The sequence below is a fragment of the Podarcis liolepis genome (assembly GCF_965112155.1).
Source record: "Podarcis liolepis genome assembly, chromosome: 2".
NCBI lineage: Eukaryota > Metazoa > Chordata > Lepidosauria > Squamata > Lacertidae > Podarcis > Podarcis liolepis.
In genome coordinates this window covers 43,262,837-43,276,197 of record NC_139555.1, presented here as the reverse complement: position 1 = coordinate 43,276,197, position 13,361 = coordinate 43,262,837, and the positions used below count along the sequence as shown (strand labels likewise).

The following is a 13,361-nucleotide window of genomic DNA, read 5'->3' as shown; positions in this document are numbered from 1 at the left end:
TTCAACCTCCCTCCTTCCAGGGAAGCCCTGGAGGACCCTTGCGCGACGGCTAGTTTGCGGTGAGTCGAAAGCGTCGCCCAGGGCTGCTCTCTCCACCGTGTGCGAGGGCTGAGCCGTGTCCCGGACCGCAGAGACCACGTTATTCTAGCACTAAGGCCTGGCCCGGATCCAGACACGTTTCCCCCAATCATCCCCGCCCCGTCAGCTGCCATGCCTTGCGAGAGGAGGCGGCGGCGGCTTCGGCTGGATCCCAGCCTGGGCGATGCCTCTCGCCCCTCTCTCTGCCCAGCCCCTGCGTGTCTGGGCGGGTCCTGGCGGGAGTAGATGCCGCCCCCCGCCCTGCTCCGTCTCACTTCTCGCTTCCTTTCTGGCCGGCCCGGAGCCCTCGCTCGCAGCACCCGGCATTCCCCGCCCTACGCGCTCGTCGAGCAGGAGCATGGCGCTCTCCCCGCGGCTCCGGCCGCTGGCCTTAGGTGAGTCCCCCGGAGGCGGGGAGCCCTGCGTGACTTGGCCCCCACTCAGATCCGGCGAGGCTCGTGGCCGCCTCTCTGAACGCGTGCCCGGGGGTTTTGTGTAACTGCTAGGGCTCCACCTGCACCTCTCAGGGACTTGGGGAGGCGAGACTCGGTTCTCGCTGCCTTGGGGTCTCGCTTCCCTTCGCCTCCGCAGGGGCTGTGTTAAGGGAAACTCCCCGAAACTTCTCCTCTCTTCGGCTGCGCTAACTCTGCGTCGGTTTGCAAATGCCGTTGCCGCCTTTTTCTCTTTTACCCCCCAAGTGCATCGCCAAGGCACTTGGGAAATATAAATCCCGCGGTAGCAGCAGAAGCCAAAGGATTTCTTTCATTTCGCAAAGCAGGCTACCGTTGCTTTTTAAAAAACTGATATTTTCCAATAAGGAAAGTGACTTGGAGTCATCCTCCACCCCAGCACTTTACGCACATTGTCCCAGGAACAGTTGCAAAACCCCGGTGTTGTAAGCCTGCGCTACTATGACAGGGCACCATTAGACGTGTTTCTCGGGGGCCCGAGGGAGGCGTCGGGTTGAGCGGGACGCAGGCGAGATCCCCTGCTTTTGATCCCCTCCTCAGCCCTCGACCCCGCTCTCCCAGCTTCCAGTCAGGAAGGAGAGCGGCCGCAGGTGTGTGTGGAAGAGAGAAAGCAGCGCGGGATCGCTGATTTTGGAGGGGATTCAGTGGTTGGGAAGGGCCTCGGTTCCCTGCCTCGTAAGGAGTGATAGAATCAGGGCCGGCCCTACCATTAGGCAGACTGCGGTGGCAGCTTTAAGCAGTGAATGGTGCTGAGATATTGGAAGATGGAGATGTGGGTGCTACTCCCGCCTGCCTGCCCTGGGCTGCCCAAACCAGCCTGCAGACCTGAATGTTGGTGGATGATGTTGCCTAATTACCACCTGGAAGTAAGAATCAGCTGCCAGCCCAGGGTTGCTTCCAGCTGAGCTGTTTATTGAGCAGGCATCCTGATTTGTTTGCACAAAGTTTGTGTGAAGGTTCTGCGACCTTGGCTGTTTATTGAGCATTTGATTTGAACTGTTTGTTTCATCAAGTAATTGCTATCCTGGTGTGTTTTCCCATTGCTTTCCTTATCACAAAAAGTCTGGATTTTTTGTGGGAAGAGAAGTGGATTTGTTGTTTAAGAATTGAATCCCACCCAAAAACAGCAGTCTGGAAGTGCCATTATTAATTTTTGTGCATTGAACTTGTCCGCCTCAGGCAGCAAAATGTCTTGGGCCATCTTTTGCAAATGAGATCACTCCATGCATTGGGAATGGGGGAGCAGGGTTGGGCCTTTCACCACCCATGTGCCTAACATGTTCTGGGCAGCTGTGAGAGGGAAACCTCAGTATAGGCCAACATGTTACAGTGGTACCTCGGGTTAAGAACTTAATTTGTTCTGGAGGTCTGTTCTTAACCTGAAACTGTTCTTAACCTGAAGCACCACTTTAGCTTATGGGGTCTCCTGCTGCACCGCCGCTGCACGATTTCTGTTCTCATCCTGAAGCAAAGTTCTTAACCCAAGGTAATATTTCTGGGTTAACGGAGTTTGTAACCTGAAGTGTATGTAACCTGAGGTACCACTGTATTGTAAAGCTCTTCCATGCTACGAAGAATCTTGGGGCAATACTAATCCCCCCTTGTGTGGAGAAGTACAAGCCCTGAAATAAACACATTATTCTTGAGGTGACATTATGCATGAGGGGGTTTTCTGACTCCCCCAACCTGGGTGTCCTCCCCTCAACCTCAAGCCACCATCAGCTGCTTTAGCTGATATAAAGAAAGCTCTTGAAAAACATCTTAGGGGGCTGAGAGCTTAAGACAGAGTAGCTTGTGTATGCCTTGGCCAGGTGTGGGGAACCTTTTGTGCCCCCAGTTGTTGCTGAACTACCACTCCTGCCATCCCTAACCATTGGTCATTAGCTGGGTCTAGACTGTCCAGTGAGTTAATCACGTAGCTGAGATTTGAACCAAGCTACCTAGTTCATACTTCTAACCACTAATGTTTAATATTAATAAAGTGGTTGGGAACATATGAAGCACAATCAGTAGGGTAAGTTTATGCCAAGTGAGAAAATCTGTTGAAGCACAATGAAAGAATAATTTCTCTAAAACTTTATTGGGGCAACTGCGAAATCTTCCCATACAAATATAATGAAATAATTAGTAGTTCAATCATTCTTTTTTTAATGATTTAAATGAATAATACTTGGTCACAGGTAAAGTATTATACCAAATGAAATACTGTACGACGAATGCCTTGGAATGCGTAATACACAGTACTTAAATTAGCCGTACATAATTTCAAAAAAATGAGGGTAACCACTCAGAAATGCAAATTATAATGGTTCTGAAAACCATCAAACTTTAAACAGAAATATAGCACAACTTGTTATAACATTACAGGGCATTTTGATCTTGACCAAGCCTTTTTTTGCAGTTAACTGCCCTTTCTATATCTTTACTGAAAGGTAGTACTTTTAAATAAAAATGAAAGACTTATATGGAAACAAGACACTGTTGAGACATAAATTAAAACAAGGAACACAAAACACATTGCTACACAATAAGCATCAGACAGCTTAAGAATGAAAATATTAAGGAACAAACATGAAACACACACCCTTGGGCTCTCTCACTCTCTTTGTGGCTGCATACACATTACTGGCTTAAAACACAGCTTGGTCATTTTTTTTCTCAATTTGAACCAAAGTTGGTCTGGAGGGAAACCATAGCATAGATACAGAATATGGTTAACATTGTGTATAAGCCACTTCCCAAACCATCTGTGGGAGTACACAGAATGCAGAGTGAACAGGAGAGTGTACACAGCCAAAGGCTACAGCAACCCTATGCACACATCGGGGAGTCAGTCCCACTAGACTCAGTGTGGCTTACTTTTAAGTAGACACACATGCCTGCGCTGTAAAATGTGTTATTTGTTGCAGTCCAAGCAAATGCACACATACCTAGGAGTGAGTCTCACTCAACTCAGTGGGACTTTCTTCCAAGTAGACATCTATACGATTGCAATGTAAATCTCCTATTGTATGCCACTTTTGAGACTTGCTGCCTTCTTTGTGTTCTTCACCCTCTGCTGTTTCCACTTCCTTAAAAAGTAAAAGCAGAATCTCATTAGATCTGGGGCACTGCCCTGTCCTGTATACGTTATTTTTGGTCCCATAGGACGCTCCGTCCCATAGGACGCACCTAGTTTTTTGGGGGGGAAATAAAGGATTTTTTCCCCCTTTATTTCCCCCCCCCCAAAACCAGGTCAGGGAAACCGAACCAGGTCGAGGAACAGCGGTATGGCGGCGCTGCACCTCCCTGCTGTCCCCCGAGCTTGTGAGGCTGGCCGATGTCTGCCCGGTGCGCGGGGCTCTCTGTTTCAGCGCACCCTGCCCGCCGGGCGGCAGGCTGCTATCCGCAGCGTGGGGAGCCCTGCGGGGAACTCTTGCAGGGCTCCCCATGCTGCGGATGTCTGCCCGGCACGAGGGGCGCTCTGCTTCAGGGCGCGCCGGGCGGCAGGCTGCTATCCGCAGCGAGGGGAGCCCTGCGGGGAACTCCTGCAGGGCTCCCCACGCTGCGGATGTCTGCCCGGCGCGAGGGGTGCTCTGCTTCAGGGCATTCCTCGCGCCGGGCGGCAGGCTGCTATCCGCAGCCTAGACAGCCCTGCGGGAACTCCCGCAGGACTGCCTAGGCTGCGGGTGTCTTCCTGAAGCCTGGAGAGTGAGAGGGGTCGGTACGCACCGACCCCTCTCGCTCTCCAAGCTTCAACAAAAGCCTGCATTCGCCCCATAGGACGCACCCAGATTTCCCCTTCATTTTTGTTTTTTTTTTTTTTAATAAATTTTTATTCATTTTCCATAAATAAAGAATAAAACAAAACAAAAACATAAATAAACACAAAAATGACTTCCCCATACCACCCCTTTTCTGCATTCTTGTTTCAAGATTTTCCAGCAACCCTTTTGTATTACACTTATTTCTATTTCGTGAATTTAACCTCCAAAATATATTTAAAACAACTGTAGTTCTTTATCTCTTATAACCCTGATCCTCTAATTTTCCAAATTACAACAATTTTTAAGGTAAACTTTAAACTTGTTCCAGTCTTCATCCACCGCCTCTTTCCCTCGGTCTCGTATTCTGCCAGTCATCTCTGCCAGTCCCATATAGTCAATCACCTTCGTCTGCCATTCTTCCAACGTGGGTAGATCTTGTGTCTTCCAATACTTTGCTAGAAGAATTCTTGCTGCTGTTGTGGCATACATAAAGAATGTCCTATCCTTCTTTGGCACCATTTGGCCCACCATACCCAGGAGAAAGGCTTCTGGCTTTTTATTAAAGGTTCTCTTCAGAACTTTTTTAATTTCATTATAGATCATTTCCCAGAAAGCCTTAATCCTCGGGCAGGTCCACCAAAGGTGGTAGAAGGTTCCCTCCGTTTCATTACACTTCCAACATTTGTTATTGGGCAAATGATAAATCTTTGCTAACTTAGCCGGAGTCATGTACCACCTGTAGATCATTTTCATAATGTTTTCTCTTAAGGCATTACATGCCGTAAATTTAACACCAGTGGTCCATAACTGCTCCCAGTCAGCAAACTCAATGTCATGCCCTATATCCTGTGCCCATTTAATCATACTAGATTTCATCATTTCATCTTGGGTATTCCATTTCAACAGCAAATTGTACATTCTTGACAAATTTTTAGTATTGGGTTCTAACAGTTCTGTTTCTAGTTTCGACTTCTCCAATTGGAAGCCTTTCTTTCTGTCCTGTTTGAATAGCTCATTTATCTGACGATAATGTAACCAATCTCTCACCTTAAACTTCAATTTCTCGAAACTCTGCAATTTTACTTTTTCGCCATCTTGTTCTATCATTTCAAAATATTTAGGCCAATTAGAATCCATATTCAATTTTTTCACCTCTTTTGCCTCCATTGGTGACAGCCACCTGGGGGTTCTACTTTCAAGCAAGTCTTTATACCTTATCCAGACATTATACAAAGCTTTCCTTACCATATGGTTCTTAAAGCCTTTATGCGCTTTTACCTTGTCATACCATATATATGCATGCCAACCATGTCTATTATCAAACCCTTCAAGATCCAAAATGTCTGTATTCTCGAGGAGCAGCCAGTCTTTCAGCCAGCAAAATGCTGCTGATTCATAGTAAAGTCTTAAGTCCGGCAGGGCAAACCCTCCTCTATCTTTTGCATCTGTTAATGTCTTAAATTTTATTCTTGGCTTTTTGCCCTGCCAAACAAATTTCGATATATCTTTCTGCCACCTCTTGAAACAGTCCATCTTGTCTATTATTTGCAGTGTCTGGAACAGGAATAACATTCTAGGCAATACATTCATTTTGATAACAGCAATTCTGCCTAACAAGGAAAGTTTCAGCCTTGACCATATGTCTAGATCTTTCTTAACTTCTGTCCAACATTTATCGTAATTGTCTTTAAATAAGTTCATATTTTTAGCTGTCAAGTTCACCCCCAAGTACTTCACTTTTTTTACTATCTCCAAACCTGTTTCCTTCTGAAATGTCTCTTTTTCCTCATTTGTTAAGTTTTTCTCCAGCACTTTAGTTTTTTGTTTATTCAATTTAAATCCTGCAACTTGACCAAATATCTCAATCAGTTCTAAAACTCTTTTTGTACTGGTGCTTGGCTGCTGTAAGGTCAAAACTAGGTCATCTGCAAATGCCCTCAGTTTATACTCTTTCACTCCGAGCTGGATTCCTTTAACCAACTGGTCCTTTCTAATCATATTTAACAAGACCTCCAGGACCAGTATAAAAAGTAGAGGGGAGATAGGGCATCCCTGTCGTGTTCCTTTCTCTATAGCTATCTCTTCCGTTACCACATTGTTCACAATTAGCTTTGCCTTCTGCTCAGAGTATATTGCCCCTATACCATTTTCAAAACCTTGGCCTACCCCCATCCTATGGAGATTCTTTTTCATAAAACTCCAGCAAATATTGTCAAAGGCTTTCTCCGCGTCCACAAAAATTAAAACTGCCTTTCTGTTGATGTTTATTTCCAGCAATTCCACAATGTCTATTATGTTTCTCACATTGTCAGACATATGTCTTCCCGGGAGAAAGCCAGCTTGGTCCTTATGAATCTCACCTATCAGTACTTTCTTCAATCTTTTTGCTAAAATATCTGCAAATATTTTGTAATCCACATTTAGTAATGATATCGGGCGGTAGTTCTTAACCTGGTTCTTTTCAGTCTCAGTTTTTGGTATAAGCGAAATAAAAGCCTCTTTCCACGTTTCAGGTGCCTTTTTCCCCTCCAGTATTTCATTGCAAACTTCTTTCAATGGTTGCACTAAACATTCTTTCAAAGCTTTATAGTATCTGGCCGTCAGACCATCTGGTCCTGGAGACTTTCCCAATTGCGCTTTTTGAATGGCCTCCTCTATTTCTTGTTCTGTTATTTTCTCATTCAAAGTCAATTTGCTTTGTTCTGAAATTTTAGGTAGTCCATGATTTTTAAGAAATTCATCTATTTCTTGTTCATTCACTGGCCCTTGTGTATATAGCTTCCTAAAAAAGCTTTGGAAACAATTACTTATCTCATTTGGCTTATGGATATTCTTTCCCTCTACCTCCAAACAAGTAACTGTATTCAATTTTTGCCTCTTTTTCAATTGCCATGCAAGAAGCTTCCCACATTTGTCTGCTGACTCGAAAGTCCTTTGTCTCATTTGTTTAATTTTCCATTCTATCTCTTGGTTTGTCAATTCCATATATTGCGTCTGGTGGTACTTTATTTCTCTCAAAATTTCTTGAGACTTTGGATTAGATCTCAATTTCTTTTCTCCTTCCTTCATTTTCTCTAAAATTTTTTCTTTCCTTTCATTTTGCTTTTTCCTCTTAATTGAATTCTGTTGTATCAGGAAGCCTCGCATTACGGCTTTACTCGCGTCCCAAATTGTTCTTTTTTCCACTTCTGTTCTAAGGTTTATCTCAAAGTAGTCTTTCAATGTTTTTAGGGCCTTTTTGCAGAATTGTTCGTCTCTGAATAGGGAGTCATTCATTCTCCATCTAAAGGATCCAGTTGTTGTCATTTTCATTTCCATCTTTACTGCATTGTGGTCGGAGCAGGTTTTTGGGCAGATTTCTACTTTCTTTATCTTCGTAGCCATCACGCTAGATACCCAGATTTGGTCGATTCTTGTCCATGTCATTTTAGATTCTGAAAAAAAGGTTCCCTCTCTCTCCAGAGGGTTCTTTGTCCTCCAGATGTCAATCAAGTCCATGTTTTCCGGCATTTCAAAGAAAGTTTTTGGTAATCTTCCTTCTTTAGAAATTATCTGTCTTTGTGCCTTGTCCATGTTTGTGGAGACCACTCCGTTCATGTCCCCCATCAGTATTATTTTGCAGTCGAGGTAGTCCAGTAGAGTTTCATGCAACTTCTTAAAGAATTCGGCCTTCCCATCATTAGGTGCATATATTCCAATTATCAAATACTTTTCTCCCTGAATCTGTACTTCAATTGCCACATATCTTCCTTCTTCATCCTTAAATTTCATTTTTGGGTCCAATTTTTCTTTTGCATAAATCACTACTCCTCTCTTTTTTACTTTATCGGAAGATATAAATTCTTGTCCTAATCTTTTGTTCACCAACAGTTTCCTGTGTGCTCTGGTTATATGAGTTTCTTGTAGACATATCAGGTCCAATTGTTCCCTTTTCAAAATATGAAAAACTTGTCGTTTTTTCCTGGGATGGTTCAAACCATTGCAGTTCCAACTAAGAAGTTGCAGCGACATTTTGTTTATTAGATATTTGACCCTCCGACTGCTCCAAGCTTTTCTTCCTCTTCAGTTGGCGGTTGTGGTAATCCAAATGATAGATTTGCAATGTCTGTTAGCCCTCCTCCTTCTGGTGTTGATTCTTGTCCTCCTCTTACCAGGCCCACCGTACCTTTCTGTAGGTCCTCTAGATTCCTTTCCAAGAAGTTTTCTTTTTCCTGTACTGATCTTATTCTTCTTTTCTTCCCTTTGTAGTTGAAGGACAACCCCTGTGGAAATTCCCACCTGAAAGGAATAAAGTTCTTCCTCAACAAATTGGCTAAGTCTCTATAAAAAGTCCTCACTTCCAAGATATATTTGGGAATGTCCTTAAAGATTTGGACTTGAGTGTTTCCAATTACCAAAGCTTTTTGATAGTGAAGGTCCAATATCTTGTCTCTTTCCTCTTTGGTTCTAAAAGTAATCAGGCAATCCCTTGGCTTCACACTTTGCTTCCTACCAAGTCTGAAAGCAGTTGTTATCTCTAGTTCATCCTCCTCGAGATCTCCTTGCCAATTTTCTAAGATTGCCTCTGTGAGAAATTCCTTCAGGTTGTCCTTTTCATTCTCTGGAACCTGTCTTAATTTCAAATTCCGTTCTTTCCGTTGTAGCTCCAGTAAGGAGAGGGCCGCTTCATGCTCATTCACCTTTTTCTCTATCGGTGCAAATTTTCCCTGTGTCTCCTCGGCAATGGATCTTGCACTCTCTGCGATTTTCTTAGTTTCTGTAGATTCCTGAATCAACCTATTTATAGATTCTGTATTAGTTGCCACTGACGTGGTATTCAAGTCCAGTCTTGCTGTGAGTTCTGTCAATTTCTTTGAATTTTCTGTAGATTGCTTTGTTAAGGCCTCTAGGGATTGATTTATTTTAAGCAGTGCCTGTGTCATAGATTCCATTGATGCTGTTGTCACACTTTCCGGCGCAGGCACTGTACTGCCAGAGATTGAGCCTCTTTTCTTTTGTGTCACTTTAGCCTTAGATCTGGTTCTTATCTCCTCTGCCGTGCCACTCATATCCCAAGGCCGTTCTCACAGGAAAAGCTTCTAATGGAAAATTCCACTGTCAGCCAGTTACTTCACAGTTTTTCCCTCTTGGTCCTCCAGAGGGAGCAATTAATAGTGTCCAGATTAAAGGAGACAAAGAAACAGAAAGCCGGATGTAAAGAATCAAAAGTCCGCCATTAAAGTTCTTTAAAACTTTTTCTCCAGGTAGAATCAAAATATCAAGATATCTGTAACAAAGTCCCATTAAGTCTTAAAATTCGTTCACCATTTAAGGTATAATCTATTTCCACTTCATACCTATTTTAAAGGACAATTTTCCGGTGATAATTCCTGGCAGATCGTCACCAAGGGATCAGGGCAGTGGAAAGCTTTGTTTCCTTTAAGTTAAAAGTATCTTCACGAAATTGTCTTTTTCCCCCCCCTTCTCCTCCGATCAGGGGGAAAGAGATACTTTTGACAGCTCAGGGTTGACAGTTCGCAACTAAGTTTCTTGTAACTGCAGCGAGATCTTTCGTTGCTTTAAATTTCTGCAGTCCGGGGGGGGCAGACTTCCTTATTTTATTCCCTCCCGTTTTCAGCCAAATTTTCAAGTTTAAAGGGTCCCGATTCTTTTTCTGCTCTTACTCACGGGAATCCAGTCCAGATTTTCCTTTCAGGAAGAAATCGGCGCTCTCCGCTTATGGCGACGCGGCTTCACTCCGCAGGCTGGGTAACGACTCTCAGCACCGCGCTCACTCCCGATGCCGATCCGGAGCCTTTAAAAAGGCTCTTTCACAGTACCGGGGGGCGCAAAGGTGCCCACCGAATCTCCTTGCTCTCAGGCTTCCGCGCCTGAGATTTTAGGGGTCCCCCGCTCGCCGTAGCGGGTAAGACCCGAACTTGCGGAGCAGTCCTTCTCCGGAGCTCGGAGAGAGGACCGCCATTAAGCGCTGGCACCGACCGGAAGTCCAGATTTCCCCTTCATTTTTGGAGGGGGAAAAGTGCATCCTATAGGGCGAAAAATATGGTAAGTTATCAGAGTCGACAAAGGCACAGAATGGGCAACCAGATGAAGAGGAGAGAGAAGCCAAGAGTCCTGGTTTCTCATGCTAACCTCTAGTTTGACCCACTAGGCACCACTCTCTTCCCATGGCTAGGTCTATGTTCTTGGCATCAGTCAGGACACAGTTGAGTGGGCCCATGACACAAGCCAGGAAGAATTTATTTTCTACTTTAAGGAGTATTTTGATATTTCTCATGTTGAAGCTTTACTGGAATTTCACATTCTTTGACCCTAGTTGGTCCTGCCAGCTATGTGACATCTAGGGGGTGGGGTGGGTGACATCAGACTTGCTTTAGGAATGACTGGGCTTCCTCACTCCGTAGAAAACATGGCCCAAAAATTCCAAACCTGGGCACCTTTTGTTATAGTCTGAAGTCTAGTCCTGTTTTCAAACTGTGGCTTGGTTTATATAGGAGTGACCATCAATCAGGATGTCTCTCCTAGCCAGTGTATCAAGTAGATCTAGATGCTGTTTCTGGACCACACTGTTTGGTAACGAACTGGGACACATTTCCATCTATCTCAGATTCTGTTCTCAACAAATGTTGCTGTTGAGAATTAAGACTGTCCAACACAGGGTGTAGCTTAACTTGGCTACTACAACAAAATCCAGGCATGGAGCATGCGTGTGTGTGTGTAAAACTTGTAATGAATGCAATACTATCTGATGTCAACCTAAGATAAGATTATTTTTAAGATGCTTCATTTTGGAAAGTGTATATGTTTGTTCCCCCCGCCCCCCAAAGGAGAACTGTGTTAGGGTCTCAGCTTGGGATGTTGTGCATGAGCTTTGATGAGTTGGTTTTGCACATCTGATTCTGGGAAGCCACATGCCACTCTCTTGAATAGCCCAAAGTGGCAGACAGGTGAGTCATAGGGTTATGTGTATGACAGGCAATGTTCATAGTCAGGCAAGTAATGTATAGCATCCCCTTCACCACCACAACACTGCATTTTCTTTTGCTACTAGACATGAAAGCAAAAACTGGTTGATTTTCAACAGAGAGTGTGGCTGCTAATCAGGAGGGTGGCAATGTTTGCAGAGGTTGGAGGGGAGGCAGATTTCTTGCGCAGTAGTGGCAAATCCATTTTAATTACGCAACCTGAATTGTCTGCTATGCCATTGAATCCTACATCAAATTAGCAGCCGCCAGGAAGCGTCTCTTGCTCACATACACACCAGGCTGCTGTTAAGATACAGCTGTAGCAGAGTGTTGAAAAGCTGACAGCTCTAGATGTGAGATCTTGGAAGTAGGAATAGAAGGACCTGTCAATTTTGGTTCTCTCCGTTTCTCTCTTTTTATCTTAAATTCAGTTCTCCACATTTCTACAGCAATCAGTGACTTTTTTTAATGAAAAAATGTTCATGAAAATTATCCAGCATCTTAATGTGAATTTCTCCTAACGAACACATTTTTGTGTGTGGCTTTGATTAATTTACATATTTTTTGCAAGCTGTTTTCCATGATACAATGCATTGTTCCATGTTTTTTCACCAAGATATTCATTTTTATGCATATTTCCCCCTAATACATGTATTTTTATAAACATTGGTTGGCTGGGGAACTACATTACAACATTTTGAGAACTGCAAATTTTGGAGGATAGTTGTATTTTGGGTTCCCATATTGTTTTGGTGCAGATTAAGTAGGTCTGCCTTTAAATGCAAACTTGAGTTGATTTTCTCCTCTGTCCCTACCTGCGAGAACAGCCAGCCGCACGAGTTGGGAAGCAGTTTTATGTGAGGCCCTGCTTTCTGACCGCTGCTATACTTTGGACACAAATGTCGCAGGCTTGAAACGCAAAGAATTCAGAACGCCTCCCTGCCAGCTGCCAATTTATAACAGCAGGGAATACCCGCTAGAGGTCTGACGTCGGGACTCAGTGCTATTTCCAGAGCCTGGATTGATGTCTGCCACACCTGCTCACGTGGCATGTCCAGGCCCAGGGGGACAGCTGAGTCTAGTCAGCATCCACATGGCTGAGAATGTGCTGTGGGGGAGAAATATTGTGATCTTGAATAGGAAAATGAGCCCTGGCCTCCCACTCATTCAAAAAGGAAAGGGGGTGGCTGTTGGGTATTTCCATGGCATCAGCTGCAAAATACTTGTTTTGTTGTGACTCGATGTCTCACTTTCAGGATGGGATTTCCCTCTTGAACGGAGGCTTGAATGAAATCTCACGAGCCAGCTTCGCTTCAGTAGTTTCCAGATCACTACATTTGTAGTGCAGTGTCAGTCATGGAGAGTGCTGCTGCTCCTCTCTGGTCCATCTTTGTAGGCTTCCTACAGGCATCTTGCTGGCCACTGTGAAAACAGGATGCTGGGCTAGATAGGCCTGATCCTGCAGGGCTCTTCTTATGCTTGTAATGGGCAAGGAGGCTGGGGGGAAAGGGCGGAATGTGAATGCCTGCTTTCAGGATATTGGCTTTTTGTGTTAAGTAACTCAATGAATCAACTCAAGAGCTGATCTGACTACTTATATAAATGGTGCCAGCTCTGTATCTAGTGTAGATCTGCAGCAATTCTGTTAGGGAATGTTTTCCACTGGGAGGAAGTATGGGCTGGCCTGGGAAGAGGAAGAATGACAGATCTGTCACTAACACACAGCAGCACTCTTGGCCTGCCATTATAGCAGCCTAGCCGGATTTGGCCTTCCATAGTTTATTCATATATAACGCAATGCAGTGTGGGCCTTATAATGCAGGTGGCCTCACAATGTCTTCCAGGCTCTCTTGCAAAAGGAAGTATCTCTTTGGGGGCTTTGTGGATACCGCGGTTCTTGTTTTTCCTGCCCAGGAGTAAATTATGCTAAAAACAGGCCATGTGGGTGGAGAAGCATCTGGGTTTCTCCACATACCGCTTGTTAGTTCTCTTTTCTTCACATCACTCAGCTCAGGAAATGAATCAGCCTTGCCAAGTGGGTTACACAGTGATTCCATAGCTACTCTGACCCTCCGCTGCCTTTCCTTCTGGAGTTTGATGGC

The 13,361-nt window shown here is 44.4% G+C and overlaps 1 protein-coding gene across 2 annotated transcripts in view; it reads left to right on the top strand.

Moving 5' to 3' along the window:
• The first annotated feature begins 307 nt into the window (after positions 1-307).
• The window catches only part of ADGRE5 (adhesion G protein-coupled receptor E5), a 51,183-nt gene continuing 38,129 nt past the window's right edge, over positions 308-13,361 (top strand). Inside the window, exon 1 of one of the 2 annotated variants that reach the window (XM_083490783.1) lies at positions 308-473. In XM_083490783.1, the coding sequence (XP_083346909.1) occupies positions 437-473 (37 nt within the window). In that variant the 5' untranslated portion in view covers positions 308-436. The remainder of the gene's footprint in view (positions 474-13,361) is intronic. The other variant, XM_083490784.1, reaches the window with a different exon arrangement.